Source organism: Dipodomys spectabilis, unplaced genomic scaffold, assembly GCF_019054845.1.
Source record: "Dipodomys spectabilis isolate Male_0828 unplaced genomic scaffold, ASM1905484v1 ptg000092l, whole genome shotgun sequence".
In the NCBI taxonomy this organism is placed as follows: domain Eukaryota; kingdom Metazoa; phylum Chordata; class Mammalia; order Rodentia; family Heteromyidae; genus Dipodomys; species Dipodomys spectabilis.
The window spans coordinates 7,383,690-7,403,063 of NW_024870769.1; the positions used below are offsets into that span (position 1 = coordinate 7,383,690).

General features: G+C 40.5%; 1 protein-coding gene across 1 annotated transcript in view; it reads left to right on the forward strand.

Annotated features, from left to right (window-relative positions):
- Window positions 1-19,374, forward strand: part of Chn2 (chimerin 2) — a 328,228-nt gene that overhangs the window by 205,252 nt on the left and 103,602 nt on the right. Inside the window, exons 4-6 of the mRNA XM_042685079.1 lie at window positions 5,697-5,728; window positions 9,991-10,104; window positions 12,910-13,195. Of these exons, the coding sequence (XP_042541013.1) occupies window positions 5,697-5,728; window positions 9,991-10,104; window positions 12,910-13,195 (432 nt within the window). The remainder of the gene's footprint in view (window positions 1-5,696; window positions 5,729-9,990; window positions 10,105-12,909; window positions 13,196-19,374) is intronic.

Consider the following 19,374-nt stretch of genomic DNA (forward strand, 5'->3'; position numbering starts at 1 on the left):
ACTGAGCAGGATCAGCATCGTCCTCAGTAGTCACAGTACTGACAATGTGAGTATAAAGTCAGCAAACAAGTCTTATTTAATACATGCAATCTTTCCCTTGGAATCTTGGGAGGACTGGTTCCAGGATGTCTATCTGATACCAAAATTTGAATATACTCATCTCTTCTATGGAACAGTGTAGTATTTGCATGTAGCCTACCCAGTTCTTGGCATTTTTTATATCATACTAGATGCCTTACAAAATCTAATATGTTACCCATACACTTCATTCATGTGGACTCAGGCCAGTTCTTGGCAAACAGCAAATTCAAGTCTTGTTTTGAGGAGCCTTTGTGGGGTTTTGCTAATACTTTCTATCTTCAGTTGGTTGAATGTAAAGATACAGAATTGAAGGACTGGGCAAGCCCATTATGTACTGCATGAGCATGAATCTGCAGTTATAGAATTGAAGGCTATGGAGGGTTCATTGTGTATTATAATAGCATGATCTCTTTCATTTGGGAATCTTGGAAAGCTTTTCTTTTACTTCATCAAGTTTCCATTGCTCAGAGCTTATTGAGAATGCATCTACCAAAATACCCTCAGAACAAATTGCGATGGAAATCTTATGCCTCTTCTATCTCAAATGTCTAGTTTGATAACTTAACCTTGTTCACTGGGTTGACTCTGAATGCCTGATTGTTTAAATAACATCTCCCAAGTCCATTGTCACAAAAACAAAGACATACTGAAGAGTTATAGTTTGAATGAGAAGACAATACTTTCAAAAGGGCATCTGCAAGGATATTCAAAAGAATGGGCAATATATCTTAATGCAGTTCCAGTTTTAATGCAGCTTTAATCACTGGAGACAACATCTGCCATATCTGTCCACCTTGAGGGATTAGTCTTACTATAGATAATTATCTAGAATTAAATATTCACCTATCTTAAAAAAAAACAACCAGCCACTGTTTTCATGGTCATCTACAGGTGCCTTGGGAAGGATCTATTTCATGTGGCCTTTCACTGATATAATGAGAAGTGTTCCTTTTTGAGCCATTTAGATCATCTAAAGGCCTAGGATTAGAAGATCTAGCCATTTACCCTCAAATATCTGTATTTTTCTGAAAGGAAATTAAAAGATGGGGTTCTTTCCCTTCTTGGAGCCAGAACACTAATTCCCAAGAGCAAGTGAGCAGAGCTGATATTTAATAGCTCTAGTCTCAGCAGCCAGGTTCACCAAGGAGGCTCCTGGGTCTAGCCTGGGACTTTTTAAAATTATTTGTTTATTTTTTTGGTCAGTCTGGGGCTTGAACTCTGGGCTTGAGCACTGTCTCTTATCTCTTCAGCTCAAGGCAAGCGCTCTACCGCTTGAGCAACAGTGCCACTTCTGGTATTCTGAGTGGTTTATTGGAGATAAGAGTCTCATGGCCTTTCCTGTCTGGGCTGGCTTTGAACTGTGATCCTTAGATCTCAGCCTCCTGAGTAGCTAGGATTACAGGTGTGAGCCACCAGCACCCGGCTACCCTGGGACTTTTTTGATAGTGCTAGGAAGCTCCAGAAACAACTTTCATTCATGTGTGATAGGATACATCTTCACCCCTCCTGATTTCATATGACTATCTAAAGTAGTTCTTCAGTTCACAGAGAGTCACAGATAAAATTCTTAAAGGGAATGCAAGAACTTTGGAGCTGTCTTACTTTTTAATTAACAACAGTTCTTCTGGCTCAGCTGCATGACCATTAGACACTGAAATTTAGTGCTACTGCTTCTTTAAAAGTGATATGGATCAAAAAAAATGTGGTATATATACACAATGGAATTCTATGCCTCCATCAGAAAGAATGACATTTCCCCATTTGTTAGGAAATGGAAAGGCTTGGAAAAAATTATATTAAGTGAAGTAAGCCAGGCCCAAAGAAACATAGGTCCCATGGTTTCCCTTATTTGTAATATCTAGTATATATATGAGTCAAGCAGAAAAGGTCAGATAATGTGATGTTAGGAAAACGAACCCTTAAATATGTATTTTAATGTTTTTTTTTTCTTTCATGCATGTGTTTCTAATGCATTTATAAGATTATCTCTTTGTTGCTTTGTATGTCCCTCCCCCACAGTGTAACCCCCGCTTTCACTATATTTGATGTCAGTATAACTTGTGGAGGAGATGGGGACAAACAAGTCGTTTAAGGATTCAGGTGGACCTGTTGCAACAATGAGAAGTATAAAATGTCATGTCAAAAACGAGCTTTACAATGTCGGTGTGGGGGGGAGGGGGGGAATGATTGGGTGGGGGGGGAGGGGGGAGGCTGGGAAGGGAGGTGAAGGGTAAACAAAGGAGGAGGCTGCAATGCTTGATAAGAAATGTATACATTATCCTGCCCATGTAATTGTAACCCCTCTGTACAGTATGTTCTCAAATAAAATAAAATTTAAAAAAAAATAAAAAAATAAAAGTGATAACAGCTCTGGATCTCACAAGTGGACCTCAAGAATCATTGGTGGCTGAACGAGCTGTGCTTGGGGAAAGAGGGATTTGGGTTCTGTAAGGCATTGATGACTCACACTGGAGAGGTTACCAGGTACTCCAGGGGGGTACCTTGTCCCCAAGACCTTAGCTTACTTGGTTTGATCTGGATCCAAGTATCCAATAGTATCCCACTTGAAGACGTGTGGATATTCTATGGCTTTTTTTTTCTTCAGAAGCATTTAACTTAAAAATTGAGCTCCTAACTGGTTTAAAGCTCAGTGAGGAGGAGGAGTGATGGAGACTATGTTTAGACTCTTGTGCATGAAAAAATTAGAAAAAAGAAATGTAATAATCATAGCCATTCTCTCACTTTAACATTAACAAAGCAAACTATATTTTATGCAATGCCTACTGAGACAACCAATGGAAAAGACATGGACTCAGATTGTCTCCAGTAGCTTGGCCCAGTGTGAGTAATGGTCCCAGTCAGCTACATCTTCCGTTCTTGCTCTCTCTTACATCGAACTCTCCAGATTTAGAGCTGGATTTAAATGATGTTTGAATACCTGTCTGTACCAGTAGTGGGTTCCTTTTGTTCTGGTCCTATTCTATATACATTTTGCCCCACATAGCACAGTACTGTCGTGTGTGTGTGTGTGTGTGTGTGTGTGTGTGTGTGTGTGTGTGTGTGTGTGTGTGTGTGTGTGTGTAGGCCTTGGGGCTGAACTCAGGGCCTAGGCACTGTCCCTGAGCTTTTGCTCAAGGCTAATGCCCTACCACTTGAGCCACAGCTCCACTTCTGGCTTTTTGGTAGTTAGTTGGAGATAAGAATTTTACAGACTTTCTTGCTCAGGCTGGCTTTGAACCATGAACCTCAGACCTCAGCCTCCTGAGTAGCTAGGATTACAGGTGTGAGCCACCGGCATCCGGCTATGCTCACCTTCTAGTAGTCTCTTACCCAAGAGATTTGTCCCTCAACTGGACCAAAGTTTCCATTATGCAGGATCTTATTTGGTGAACTCTAAGTCACCATAAAATATCCATATTTAGACAGCTGTTAGATTTCTCCTTGTTTTCTTGCCTACCTGTTACAAGTGCAGAACTCCCTGAACACCCTGTAGCCATGTCCTTCCTGCCCCTGTGAGGTCATTACTGCTTGAGCAGCTGAGCAAAAAGCCCTGAACCTAATACATATTTTATATATAGCTTTATGATTGATGAATGCACTGAAAGTAATTATTGTCTTGTTAAAGAGTCAATTAAATTCAACATTTATTAACCACTTACCTTCATGTCAAGAGTGAGTAGGAACTTAATTACCCTTCCACTTTTGGAAAAATGAGAGGATGAGAAAAAAGAACAAGGTTGAGGGTTACATCCAGATTTTGCAAATGCTAAAAGGAGAAGTATAAAAATAAAATTGTCCTTCTCACTGGGCACCAGTGGCTCAGGCCTGTAAACTTAGATATCAGAAGGCTGAGATCTGAGGATAAAGGTTCAAAACCAGCCCAGGCAGGAAATTCCATGAGTTTCCTATCTCGGAGTCACCATCCAAATGTCAGAAGTGGAGCTATGGCTCAAGTAATTGAGTGCCAACTTTGAGCAAAAATGCTAAAGGACAGTGTCCAGGCCCTGAGTTGGAGCCCTAGTATCAGTGAGCGCACATGTGCGCGCGCGCGCATACGCGCACACACACACACACACACACACACACACACACACACAAACAATTGTCCTTCCATAGAGGGAATAATATCAAATTTTGGTGTATTACCTATCCAAGAAGAGTGATTGTACCATTTTATCTAGTCTACCATTGACTTTTCTAGTTCTATATTTCTTGCATGATTCAATAGTTTTGCAGTTGAACACCAAGAGTATCATAAAAATAAGCAATAACTTTGAAAGCCAATAGAATGATATAAATAAAATAACAAAATGTTCAGCTCATATTTTAAAGCTTACTGATTTGTAGAGCAACAGTACACATTATTTATAGAAAGGACCTCATCTAGACAATCTGCACTTCTGTTAATGATGTTATTTAAATCTTCCTACACAAAGTCACTGATCAGGCTCCAAATCTTGAAGATGGATAGTTATGAATGCCCTCTTGGTTGAATGCTTTTTATGTGTAAAGTGCATAGAGGAGTGAACACATATTTGATTGTTGATAATTAGTTTTGTGCCAACTAGGCCTGTCCCAGCAGAGCTGTGAGTATGATGCTCAGAGCTCTAGGCCTGAGCTTTTCTCCTATTCATAGTGACCTGTTGTCTGCATCCTTTGGAGGGTGAAGGTAGGGCAGGAAACTGCCTGCAGGGCATCTTGAAATCCCACCACTGTCTGTGAGCCCTGCTGAGAAAACACTTTTGACTGTTGAAAGAAAGAACTACAGACAAAATAGCTACCAGACCCATGGAAAAAGATAACTTACTCCTGTATGTACAACCATCAATAAAATGTACAACTTTATGTAACACAACTATATTTTGAGTGTCCCTGGCCTGAGAGTAACAGAAAGAAAGCCAATTATGACAATCATTTATTTCTTAACAACTCCAACACCTTAAACATCAGAAAACAAAGCACTCTTATGAAAGTAGATTACCAAACATGCAATCAAGATCTAAAATGATTACTGATCAAAATCTAAAATGATTACCCTGAGGCTGAAGTTGTGGTTGAAATCTTCTCTGGAAGGTGTATAAATTTTAAAGCCTTAAATCTTATCTTCTATATAATGTACCTCTGCTGTCAATAAATTTCAGCCCACTAGCCATTTGTTTAAAAAAAAGAATGTTATAATAATTTTGTTTGAATGGAGATCATATTAAGCCTACTTTGTTTTTAATCCACGTGTACTCCTTATTTGTTTTACAAATGCGTAACGAAACAATTTAATGAAGATTGAAATAAATGCTTATGTTTTATTCATGCAAGAAATGAATGAAGCCTTATCTTTACAAATTCCTTAATAATAAAATAAGCCGTACTTTGTTTCCTCTGAAAATTCATTTTTGTAGGCAATTAGTTTAGATAGAGAATGAGAAGAAAAAGGTACCAACTCTAGCTCACCTTACCCAAGACAGTAGGATGTATTGATTAATTTCATAGCTTCACAGATCTCTAATGTATAGTAAAAATCACAACTGGGACTTTAACCTTGTTTAGTTGAATAGAATTTTTATGTAGCTGATTTGAATTCAAATGCATTATTAATCTTTTTCTTCTTTTTCATGTAGGTGGAAAACAGACCAAAATATTATGGAAGAGAGTATGTATTATACTATTTTTTTGTTTTAACAGTCTAATAAGTCGTCACTTTGTGTGTCATATCAATATTTAAAATTCTCTAATTTATGGTCTTCATCACCTGTCCATTGTGTAAGAGTTTAGTTAGAAGAATAAGTGCAATCAGATTCCTTTGTATTGAATTTTCTTTACAACACTCAGGTGCATGATTTCCATTAAGGTGGCAGGGAAAGTGGCTCGTGCTACAATTCTTTCCACAAAAGCTGTTTCCAAGTACCTCACAAGTATTTGAAATGTAAGGCAGTGTTTTTCATAATGAAGGCTCTCTGTGAGCATTTCACTTCACTGTCTACCTTGATACAATATAAATATTTGGTTTGTTGAAATCCACACACCGTAACTGAATTCCTGATTTTCATGTACTCCATGTTCTCAGTAGCCAGGGAAGACATTCCATGTCCGTGCAGTCTTATTTTTTTAAGAAGGTAGTTTCTCCTGACTTGGATATATGTACACATTGCTTTACTACATTCATTAGTATCTATCCTCTTTTTCCCTATTTTCTAATTAATGCCAGCTCTTGTTTTGCTTCATTTGCTCAGGCACCTTACTACCGCGCAAATATGTGTGACCATAAAATAATTTGTAGTCTGAGTGTGGTTGTAAAGCACCTCACCAGAGGGAGAATTAGTGTACAAGTCATTCTTTTACCCAGAGCCAACCTGGTAGCAAAGCCTCTTTAAAGTCCACCTACCAAGTTCCCGCAGCCAATACCAACCTTGTTCATTTCATTCTCTTTCCCAACAGAGTCACTCACTTGATGATTAATGACCCTCTTAGTGGACACAGCCCAGTACTCCTTCCTAATTGCCACAGCTGCATTTCAGAGCCTTCCTTTGCAGGGCTTTGGGAATTCAGCATCCCTATGAGTACCTACCCAGGAATGTGGATAGGTACTCTCTCTCCAAGCCCATGTCCCTAAAGTCTGGTATATATTGTAATATGACTTCCAGTCTCAACATACTGCTCAGGTTTTGCTTGAAAGTAGCATAATTAATACTATTTAAAAAAATAATGAAAACTTATGATATACACTTGACACATGGATCCTAAATGTTCTTGTATTCATTGTGTACTTTCTTTTTGCATAAAAATTTGAACAAAGGAGGAGGCTGCAATGCTTGTTGAGAAAAGTATGCATTATCCTGCCCATGTAATTGTAACCCTTCTGTACAGTATGTTCTCAAATAAAATAAAATAAAATTTAAAAAAAATTTGGTTGAATAACCTTTCAGTTCTTATTTTCCAGTCCCCAGTTTTGGAAAATAAAAAGACCAAGGAAACATTTTTTTTAACCACACAAGGAACACTTTGTTTTGGAAGCAAATAAATTTAAAGCCTTCTGATTTCATGTTGTTTTTTTTTTAAATTTATTTATTTCAGGGCTTTTTTTCTACTGTAAAAGTATTATATGCTGGCTTTAGAAATTGGAAATTCATTTCTTGTGAATGAAGCACACTATTGACAATGGATAACTCAGGGAGAAATTACTTATATTTTTTTTTATTTTTTGACTTCTTTGTACTTGTAGATATTTGAATTTCCCACCCCCAGTCCGGAAGCTTGAACTCAGGGCCTGGGCGCCATCCCTGAGCCTCTTTTTGTTCAAGGCTAGTGCTCTACCACATGAGCCAAAGTGCCACTTCCTAGATATTTGATACTTGAATTTTAAGTATTGCTTTTGCAGATAGATGTTACATTTAGTTTTTAAATCTAATAATACCTGCTAACTCAGATCATATAGAAAGGAAGATAGTTAAAGACATCTCATCCTTACCCCTCAGAGAAAAATCATCATTCCTTCGTTAACTGTTTCTTTCTGGTACATCATATCATATATGTACATCACAGATATTCTGACTTTCCTAAAGCCATGCGTCAGGGAATGAGGAGCTACTGACTGGATGTTAAGGTATACAAATTGTTACATTCTTTTGAGTAAGTGAACTTAGTTCTTGGCCTCTAGTGTGCTGGCTAGTGATCACATATACTTTCCAATTCAAGAGGTTATAGTTAGCTACTTTCACATTAAACTCCTGTTTCCTTTTCTTCAGTTCTTTCCCACAGGAATGACTGGTATTAGGAAGCCAGGCTCCGGAGTGTGCTGCTTGTGTGCCTCATCCTTCTGTGCTGGACTCAGCTTTGCTTTGGCCCATTGTCAAGCATGTTCTGGACATCTCAATCTGCATCTGACAACAGCTTTTGTCCTTTTTGACGATGAATTGGGCAACATTCCACAATCCTCCCTCTTACCTTCCAACAATCCCTCTCTCTCTCACACATACACCTGCATGGCTACTTGCAAGCATCTTTGCCCACGACATTACCTACCCTGGTTCAGGAAGCATGGCATGGTTGGCAGGGCCCAGGGCATTCCTTCCCTCTGTTTCAAGAGCCTTATAATGGATGTGCAAGCTTTATTTTCACACATTCTATATGGGCCCACTTAGATCCAATGAGCTGGCATCTGCCCAAACCCACTGCGAAGACACTCTTCCTTAAAGACAGAGGTCTCCTTATGGACAGTAAGGTCCCTATTATGTCTCAGTATTCATCCTTTTTCCAGGAAAGCACAGCTCCTAGACATCCAGGTCATGGCTCCTGAGATTCACAAAGCCAATTTTAGAACTCAAAGACAGTCAGAATATTTGTGATATATATATATATATATTTATATACACACATATATACACACACATATATAGATATCATGTGATGTACTACCTCACTCCCTAGAACAAGAACATTGACATGGAAGGTATATATATATATATATACATATATATATATATATAATTCATATATATGTGCATGCACATATATACGAATGAATAACAATTTAACATTATATCAATATGTCATTATTTTATATATACCTATATGAAGGTATAGATATATGTATTATATATTTTATATTCCAATATCGTGTTGGGTATTTTTATTTTTAAAATATGGTTCTGTCTTATTTTTCCTCTATCTTAATCATGATATTCCTGGGGTATAAAAAAATTTAAAAACTTGTCTAATGGCTTCTTGTTTTCCTTCCCTTTCTTTTCTTTTTCTTTTTTTACTATGAGACATTGTACTTTTTTTACTATCTTTAAGTAGTTCTGCAAAGGGGTTACACGTCAACATGTCAGTTTATGAGTACAATGCATCTTTATCAATCAATATCATCCCCTTTAGCTCTCCTCTTCTCCTTCTTCCAAGAAAGTAAAGACATTTTTTTCTTGGTCTAGAAAATTCCTTCTTGGATTAATTCTCCAAGATTTGGTAATCCTGGAAGGAAAGTGTTGATCAATTCTCAGGAACCTGGAGTCCTTGGGCAGTGGCCTTACTCCCTAGCAGCTCATCTTCCTCTAAAACACTGATTGATCAAACCTTTCTATTAATAGTGATGAACAGCCATCCTTGTTCAAGGGCAGCAGGGAGTGGTCTGGGGCCTGCTTGACTCAGCTTCCACTGCCCTCTGCCTCCCTGGTGGCCATAGGCTACAGAATGAACCTAAGCAAGGACCTAAGGAGGTCCTAGCTGTCCCTGGCCAAGATGAAGCCCTTCCCAACATGCGTGCCACATTTTCTATGTGCATGTGTGTTGACGTCATTCATGGTAGAAAAAGAAGATATATATATATATATATATATATATATATATATATTAATTAAAAATAGAAGAAAGTACCTTTTCTAGACCTATCCCTTCAGCAATTGCTCTCAAAACATTGGTGACTGGAAGAATGTGGATTACAGCCAGCTTTCCTTTCCAGAGAATGAGCCTCTGAAATGAATAGCGTCTTGCACCTGAAGCAAGCAGGTTACTGATCAATAGGTGTTCATTTGCAATCAGGATAATACGTAGTTCTCTGCATTTGAGCTGAGAGATAAATTGGTAATTGTTCTTTTTTTTTTTGAGATGCCATAAACTGGCTTTTTTTATTTGGACTTCCATTTTCATCTTGAGAGCAAAGATAATAGTAGAAAGGCAGGTGAAAATTGGGTGTTCTGTGTTTGCTTATTTGAGTAGTATCTGTCAGAGCACGCTGGGGGGGTGGAGGGGAAGAGAGCAGGAAGGCCCAGGGGTCTTCGAGATGTGCAATGCTCAGGTCCTTCTTCATCCAGAGAGGGCTGTAGATTCAGAGTGAACCCGTCATCTTTTTTAGCCTAGCTTTTTGGGGGCTACCTTATACATGATCTGTTCCAAGCAATGCTGGTCTTGTGTCCCCAGGTTTCATGGGATTATCTCCCGGGAGCAGGCTGATGAGCTTCTGGGCGGTGTGGAGGGTGCCTACATCCTTCGGGAAAGCCAACGCCAGCCAGGATGTTACACGCTAGCGCTAAGGTGAGCTGAGTTTCACTCACGGTTTGTATGAGTTTGAAGGTGGCTTTGCTGCTTTCCCCTGCCATCCCTGAGTTGGACAGAGGCCTGGGTGTGCTGGAAATCTGACTTTACCCATAATCCACTGCTGAGGGCCCAGGAAGGCATTGCTGCGGGTAGTGTACAGGATGTGATGCACTGCTTCACAAGAGGCCCTGAAGCCACGGTCATTCACGTTGGCCTGTGAGGCTGCAAAGCCAACCCCTGACCTATCTCTGTGTGTTTGCATCCAACTGGGATGAGGCCTATTGCTGGTATGTTCTAAGCGGGCCTTCGTCCTGAGCATCAAATCCACCTCCTTAGGTTTGAAGACAAGCAACTCGGGGAGTTGTCATCCTCCACAAAGCTAAAGAAAGATGTAAAGGGTAGGGTACAGCTCTGTAGTGGCTATGGATTATGGCCAGGATGCCATCAAAGGATACTTCAAATGTGAACAATGAACAAATGTAAACAATGTAAACAAATGTAAACAATGAACAAATGTAAACAAAGAACAAATAAAAAGCGGGCTCATTAGGAAACTGACTTGCTCACGGTTTTCCTGCTTTATTTCTGAGATTTTTATTAGCATATTTCGATTGTGCTAGAGGGATTTATGTGACATACCTCTACACGCATGCAATGTACTCCTCTCGAAATCATGCCTTTCATAAGTTTCTCATTTTAAAAATCTGTGGTGAAATATACATATATTTTGTATATTTATATAGGTACATATTTGTATATTTACATATATGTATATTGATAACCATCCATATAAATACACATACTATGTATCATTTTACCCTATTTAAGGGTAAACTCAAAGGCCTGAAAGTACATTGTGTTATTTCACTAGCTTCTCTCTATTCCCAGAGCTTTTCATCATCCCAAGCAGAAACTCAGTACCCACAGACAGTCATTCCCCCTCTGATATTTAAAACACTAGCAGCATATTGGAGTGTTTATATAGTTCCTGGGCTGCAGGTCTTATCAGGTTATTACTTGTAGACATGGGCTGTGTTCATTGTGGCACAGTACATTGGAAATTTATCTGGAAGCTCATTGTTCCTCCACTTGTTTCTGCCTGAAATATGGAGCTAGCTGACAGAGCCCACCTCTGCCTCCTTCCCAGCAACCGTCATTCAACATGGGCTTCACCTCATCTTGTAAGCGTGTGCCTAGCATAACCTATTGGGACTTGCTTGTTCACAGTTTTCTTTCAGGTATCATCTTCATCCCAAGCTCATCCTGATGGCAGGCATGATGCAGCATGCCAACAAGCCTGTATAACAGGATTCTCCTGGGCCTTTAACCAACATCACAACACCAGTATTTATTTAGGTACTTACTTATTTCAAGCTCCCGTACTAGAGTTTGAGCTCAGGGCCTAGTCACTGTCGCTCACCTTTTCCACCAAGGCTGACATTCTACCACTTGAGCCTTAGCTCTACTTCTGGTTTGGGGGTGGTTTGTTAGAGGTAAGAGGCTCATGGCCTTTCCTACCCAGCTGTCTTGGAGTCATGATCCTCAGATTTTATCTCCTGATGAGCTAGGATTACAGGCATAAGCTCAATACTTGGTCATCGTAAGTATAAAAAAGCATTTTGTCTATACCATTTCTATATGCTCATCCAGTATTTTATGTCATTTGATTTCTAACACAGTCCTAGTGAGGTTTGTGACAGATGCCTAATTTCATAATCAGATTGTCTGCTAGCAGGTCATTTCCTGGTAATGGAAGACCTTTTTCCATAAAGGGAATGGGGTAGCTTCACAGAACAGCTAGCAAATGGTATGTGCACACTATTGATACTATGGCCTTTGAAAGAAACTTCTCAAGTTTTAACTGGGGATCTCTAGAATGTATCTTTTTTTTGGGGGGGGGGTCCGGTCGTGGGACCTGAACTCTGGGCCTAAGTGCTGTCCCTCAGCTCTTCAGCTCAAGGCTAGCGCTCTACCACTTGAGCCACAGCGCCACTTCCGGCTTTTTTCTCTTTGCTTACGTGGTGCTGAGGAATCGAACCCAGGGCCTCAGACATGCAAGGCAAGTGCTCTACCACTGAGCCACCTTCCCAGCCCTCTAGAATGTATCTTAAATGATGTAAAGATGAGGCCATACTTCAAATGCTGTGTAGTACTCTAGGTATACAAAGTACTTTCCTCTCTTTCCAGCAAATGAGCATCAGGAGCTGGTACCCTAGGTAGGGATCCAAGCAGGTGCTATACATGAAAAACTAAGGACTACAGGGAGTAGTCAGGGCCAAAAAATAGAGGACCCCGGAGTGATATTGCTGGCATGACAACAATGATGGCACACTAACTAAGCACACCTCCAATGTCTCTCTTCCGCCTTGACCAGGGTGGCAGGAATATGTTATGTTCTCATGAGGGCCAAAGATGTAATTAATAAGGAAACATCAGGGTCAATGGTGGTGTCATGAATTACACAAGTTCTTGTCAGGCCCCATTAAAAATTTTATAGGTACAATATTTATATATCAAGAGCAACCATCAGACTTTTCAATTGAGAAATGCTACAACTCAATGGCCAAGGTGACTTACAGGATCAGGTGACCCCAAATGACTACTTCAGATTACATTTGCCTTTCTAGCTTGTAACCTCCAACTTTTCATGCGTCCACTTTAAAACAAGAATAGTATCTCTACCCAGCTTGGAAGATTTCTAAGATAACTGAGTGTCCAGACCTTAGGCCTGTACCCGGCACAGGCCTCAGAGCTGATGTTACTGTTCCTCAGTATGCTAATCCTTCATTCTATCCTGGGCAGGTTTGGAAACCAGACCTTAAACTACCGGCTCTTCCACGATGGGAAGCATTTCGTAGGCGAGAAGAGGTTTGAATCCATTCATGATCTGGTGACAGATGGCTTGATAACGTTGTACATAGAAACAAAAGCTGCTGAATACATTTCCAAAATGACAACTAACCCCATCTATGAACACATTGGATATGCAACCCTACTCAGAGAAAAAGTATCCAGAAGGCTGAGCAGGTCGAAAAATGAATCAAGGAAAGCAAGTGTCACCAATGAAGAACACACACCCGTGGAAAAGGTGAGCTGTGTGGGAGAGACAGTCTCTGTTATTTGAGTAGGTACTGAAAAAGAAGGTGGTCAGACCTAGATGTGATTTGCCAAATGCTGGAGTACTTCCATCTGTAGAACTCTAGAATTTGGAGGCTAAAAATAACTTTAGAGATCTCCAGTCCAAATTCCTCATTTTACACATGAAGATACTAGGACCCAGAAATGAAATTGGTTTATCCACACACATATGGTCAGAGCTAGGAGTTGGACAAACAATCATTTGTGAGTTTGTTTGGAATTTGAAAGGAAAAACACTCCATTAATGTTAAATGGGGAGCCAGTCTGATGAACCACGTTTGAGTTGCCATCTGAGGCATTGCTGGCTCCATTTCTAGTTCTGCTCGGCCCAGCCAAATGCAAGACCTTTGTGTTTGCCTCTCACGGGGATGGGTGACTGTCTGTGGCCATGGGCCAGCCAAGTCTTGTAGATGATCTAACCTAGATGAATTATTGACAGATATGGAAGCCTAATGGCTATGGCAATTATGCCTATCTCTGGAAGACTTAGAGAGGCTGGCCTTTGCCCCACCCAAAAGCATCATCATACCTCACCAGAGATTCAAACACTCCCAAGTGACTGATTATGCAACCTGAATGTGTTGTGGTGATCTGAATTTCTTCCCCACTACATTTCTGCTTATTTGAAAGGCACCACGGTTTGCTAGCAGATTTTATATGCTTTTTTGGGGGCACTCCTTTGCCTGGTACTATCTATTTTGCACTGAAAGAAACTGCCAGCCAGCCACACCAGCAGGCCCCACTGAAGCTGTACTGAACCCAGCTTCTAAACCAACCTAGAACTGAGACAGACATAATAAGGGAACAGACAGGATGGTGAGCACTGCTCCTTGTGGTGGTTGCTAATCTTTAATTAAACCACTGCAGACCCCTTGTTGTCCAGAGTTGATGCAAACCAAAGGAACCTCAGGCTGATTGATCACCAATGGTGGAAACTCACCCAGAAGCCCTGAAATAGATAGGGTGGAGAGCAGCAATGTGGTCCTATTGCAGGGGTGGAGGAATTAATTTAGTAATATAGCATCAGAGACAAGGAGAGCCTTCTCCAAAAGTACATCAGTTGAGCAGCTGGCTCATGAAAAAATAATGTGACTTTTAAAAATAACTGGTATCTCTGCAGCACAGCAGAATTATATGTATTCTTTTACAAATAATTGATTGGGGAAACTGTGAAGCATTTACATTTAACATGAGGAAGAGCAAGTAGGGGAGACAGAGACAGAGATAGAGACAGAGACATAGAGTCTCAAGTCTCAACTTTCAGTTTGTATTCAAGAATAGAGCTCTTTCTTTGCCTGTGCATAAAATCTGTTCAAGAGTAATTTAGAATAGAAAATCTGGAAGCTGATCTTCTTAGCATGACAAATCAGAAGATTAATTGTAAAATAAATTTCTGAAGTGCTGTTTATATTTCTGAGCCAGACAGTAGTACCACCAAAAAGACAGTCTGTCACAAATGTCAAGCCACACAATAGGACACATCAAGGAAAAGAAAGAGGAGAAAAGATGGCCTGTCTTACCTGTGTGAGGGATGAGGATATAGATCCTGAATATCAGCACTGTTATTTCTCAATCCTTATTTTCCTTCAGAATTGTAGTTTGGTCAACGGAAGCTGATATTTCTGAATAATATCCTGATTTTGAAACTAGCACAACAGAATGTGTCATTTCCTATAGATATTTGTATTTATTTCTTAAAAATAAATCTGGAAAATGAAAAATCAGATTATTAATCCCAGTGAATAAGTCAATCCTTTTTACCTTTTGAGGAAAAGGTAAATATTGAAAGAAGATGTCTAAACTCAGTAGGTGTCATGATGGACAGGTGTCAGTGGCGTGGATTTTCTTGGACACTAATGATGTGATGATGGCTTTTGGGGGGGAATGCTCTGGACATAGGCTGGTCACTTGCTGGCAGCCACTCATTTTGTTAGTCGTTGGTAAAGTAACCTGGTAGGAATCTATCCATTTCATTCTGTCCTGTATTGACAAGTAGGATTATTAAAAGTCTCAGTCTTGCCAGTGATTCCATTTCCCTTAAGGGCAGGTCAGTGTCCTGTTGCCATGGAGTCAGAGAATAGAAAAGACACAGCGGAAACTTGAATGGATTGACTGGGAAGAGCCTGGGGTACTTGTCTGCTTCGCTCATGGCATGTCTTGAGGGTGTTAATGAGTGAAACAGTTAGGTTTCCCAATGTTTTTTCAAATCTAAACGTGATACCATTTCCATCTGCAAAGTACTCAAATGTTGCTCACCCATTTATCTGATTGATAATTTCCAAATGAATCCAGAAAGACTATGTTATCTAAGCATATTAATAACGCTAATTGGCAAAAAGGTATGAGGTACCACATTAGATTTTGACCGCTTCCAGATTTATCATCTGTCAATACGGTAGCTGTGAGCTTGATTTTAGTAACTGTAGATGAGGTAGGGAATAGAAAGGATGCAAAGAAAGAAAGTTTTATTGGCTTAGCTAATGATAATCTGTTCCCTTGTTGATTCTGATTTAATGGGTCTTTAAAACACTGAAATATAAAAGGGTCACTATTCACTGCCTTTAATTAGAATATCATGACCACTGCAATTTCTTATAGGAAGTATATTTTAGAATTTATTCCATGGGTGGATTATGTCCTACTGACCTTCAAAAAAGACCCTGTATACCATTTAAGAAAAACAAGAGGATTCAACATTAGCTCAGACATCTATAGTTCATAAACAGATTTCCCAAAGGTAAAGTAAGGCCTCTTTTCACCCTCAGAGAAAGTGTGCCAGGTTCATAGGAATCACCATTACCAGTGTCAACTGCCTGTTATCTTAATCTATGTGAGAAGCTAAACTTGGGACAAACACAGTTACAGGCCAGCTCAGGCAGAAGAGTCTGCAGCACTCCATCCCAATAGAAGGAAGTTGGATGAAGTAATGTGTACCTGTCACCCCAGCAACTACAGGAAGCCTAAAATAGGCAGGTTGCGGTCCAGACATGCAAATAAACAGTGGAAAAACAGGAGGAGTAAGGTTGTGGCACCGTAGTACGCTGCCTGCCCAATAAACTCAAGGCCTTGAGTTCAAACCCCATTAATGCCAAAAATAAAGGACAAAAGAAGAATATACAAGTTGAGTATTGCTTATCCAAAATATTTGAGTCTGGGCATGTTTTCAAGTTTGTTTGTTTTTTTAATTTCAGAATTGTTGCATAGATCTTACTGGTTGTGCATGCATTATCTATATGCCTGAATTCCAAAATGCTTCACAATTTAATTTTATTGTGAAAGTTTTGTATTTCAATATAATACAATTTTCATATTTCTGGGCTAATCATGCTCAAGCTGTGTCATATCGATTCATCCAAATGCCTATTATATCAGAATTCTTAGGCGACCTCCATGCAAGTGCAGGAATAGAGTGAGACCTTCAAGTGGGCTCATAGGGAGAATGAAAAGACAACTTGTCACATAGTATGTATAATTGTCACATTCACGGAAATTACTAGAAAAATAACTTTACATATTTTTCTTTTTTTATTTTTTAATTTTTTTGGGGGGTCCGGTTGTGGGGCCTGAACTCTGGGCCTGGGCGCTGTCCCTCAGCTCTTCAGCTCAAGGCTAGCGCTCTACCACTTGAGCCACAGCACCACTTCCGGCTTTTTTCTTTTTGCTTATGTGGTGCTGAGGAATCGAACCCAGGGCCTCATGCATGCAAGGCAAGCGCTCTACCACTGAGCCACCTTCCCAGCCCCTACTTTACATATTTTTCTTATCAAGTTATACCATATACTTTGAGGTTTACCAGGGCCAATACCATTGGTTGCCTATGGAAGATGGAGTGGGTTTGAGTAAATGTGGGAAAGAGAGTATTTTCCTGTTCCTGTTTGATACTCTATGAGTTTTGAACCATGACCTATGCAGTATCTCTTCAAAACTTAAATAAGGAAAAAGAACTTATGAGTTAAATTCAGATGTGTTCAAGACCTGACTAAAACCTTTTCTGTAATCTATTTCTGTGCTGGAGGCATGGCTCAACCAGTAGAGCATCTTGCCTAGTGAAGGGTAAAGCCCTGAATTCAAACCCCAGTACTTGCCTAAAAAAAGAAAAATGTGGTAAGGAAGGGATAGAAGGAGAAAAAAAAAAGGAGGTAACAATGCTCAACAAGAAATGTACTCATTGCCTTCCTCATGTAACTGTAACCCCTCTGTACAGCATCTTTACAATAAAATGAAGGAAAGTGTATATGCAGTGTCACAGACACAGAGAAGTAGAAAGAGAAGGAGGGAGGTAGGGAGAGAAAGTCAGAGAGAGGGAAAGAAAACAATTCCCATACTGTTTTTTTTTTAATATCCTTTCTCTTTGGCCCCTTCCCAGTGATCACATCGCCATTTTTCGTTTATTTCCACACCCCAGATGGTTCCCAGTGGGTATATGTTTAGCAGACTTTTACTAAGAGTAGAGGATCATTATACATGTAGCACAGGGGAGAAATGGCCAGATAGATAGCACACCGCGACTGTCCCCGCATCGCTTACAATCCCACAACCCACGCACACATTCCCCAGCTGAGCTCCCCTGGGACCCTCTCCAGCCTTCACCCACATTCCCCACCCACATTTCTTTTCTCAAGCTGCTGGGAAACCCATCCCCAGATCCCTCTGGTTCTGATAGCAGTGAGGAAACAGTCTTAGGTTTCCATTCTTCTTACTACTGGGAACCCAAGGAGAGCTGCTTTTGGTTGCTGGAAAGACATGTCATTTAATAGACTTTCCCTCAGCACAAGTGAAACTGTTTCAGACAGCAATGACTTCTCCCTTCCTCCCCTTTTATAAAATAATTATTTGCTACCATTCCAGCGGCCTTTCTTTTGGTCCAGGGTGATCTTTCATTGTTTCCATCTCGGTTTCCTCCCAGACTCAATTGGCCTATCCAAATACCTTTGTATGGGGGGATGATACTACATGTTGTGTGCCTGCATAGTCCTAGCATGGGAAACAATGCCATGACAAGCGACGAACAGCCCTGGCCACGGAAGCAGGTTGCAACCATCCTGTGAGCCTCTCCCCTAGCCCCCACACAATGGCTGGTGCCTCCTGGTGCATCTGCTCAGAAGAGTGTTGCTCTTGTTTTAATCTTGGCACAGTGCTGATTTGTTCTGTGCACAGGACAAAGTTAAAATCCTTCAGCATGACAGTTGCAGGCTGTTGAGTCTTAGGCCCCTGGAAAGTAGAACCTGAGACCAGAGCTTGGAACAGATGGTTATTTCTGGCTAGTATCCAAGGAAACAAGAGAGAAAGGTCCAGGTCTGGGACATTAGAACAGGTGAGGAGAGAAGATAGTATGAGTGTGCATCATTGACTTTGTGACAAGCCATGTAGAACTCTTCCTGGAAGGACCTGATGTCAGGTCCTTCTTGTCCCTTGTTAGCTGAAAGATGCCTACGAGCCCTCAAATTCCTCCCATTTCTTGGATGCTCCCCGTGGGAGAGACTGGTGGCTGCCACCTGCATCACAGCATAAAGTGAAAGCTGTACTTCAAGGACTTGGGCAGTCAAGCTGCCAGGAAAGCCCAGAGCCTCAGCACAGCCGAGGTCCAAGACCAGCAGGAGGTCATGAAGGAGGCTCAGGGAATGACAGAAGAGCACATTAGCCTGTGCAGTATGGGCCCACTTTCCCAAGCATTTCCCTAGCTATTTCCTCCCTCAATACTCTCAGCCTGAAATATTTTCCTCTTCCTGTTGTCTGAGGATTTCTGGTCACCCTTTGGGGCCCAACAGAGCCACTTTTCTCTTTCATAAGGGTGTTGAGACTCACCTCCCTTCCCACAAATATCCTAGCATTTGGCACATAAGCTGTGCTGATTCAGCACACTGTATGCTCAATAACTGTTTACCTCATTGGCCCCTAAGGGACCAGAAACAATGGCCCTTCCCTGAAGGCTGATTAGAAATGCACCTTTGGGTGCCAGGCACTGGTGGCTCATGCTTGTATTCCTAGCTACTCTGGAGCCCAAGATCTGAGGATTGTGGTTCAAAGCAAGCCCAAGCAGGAAAGTTCATGAAAACTCTTATTTCCACTAAGCTAATCAGAAAAAGTGGTAAGGGATGTTATGGCTCAAGTAGTAGAACTCTAGTCTTG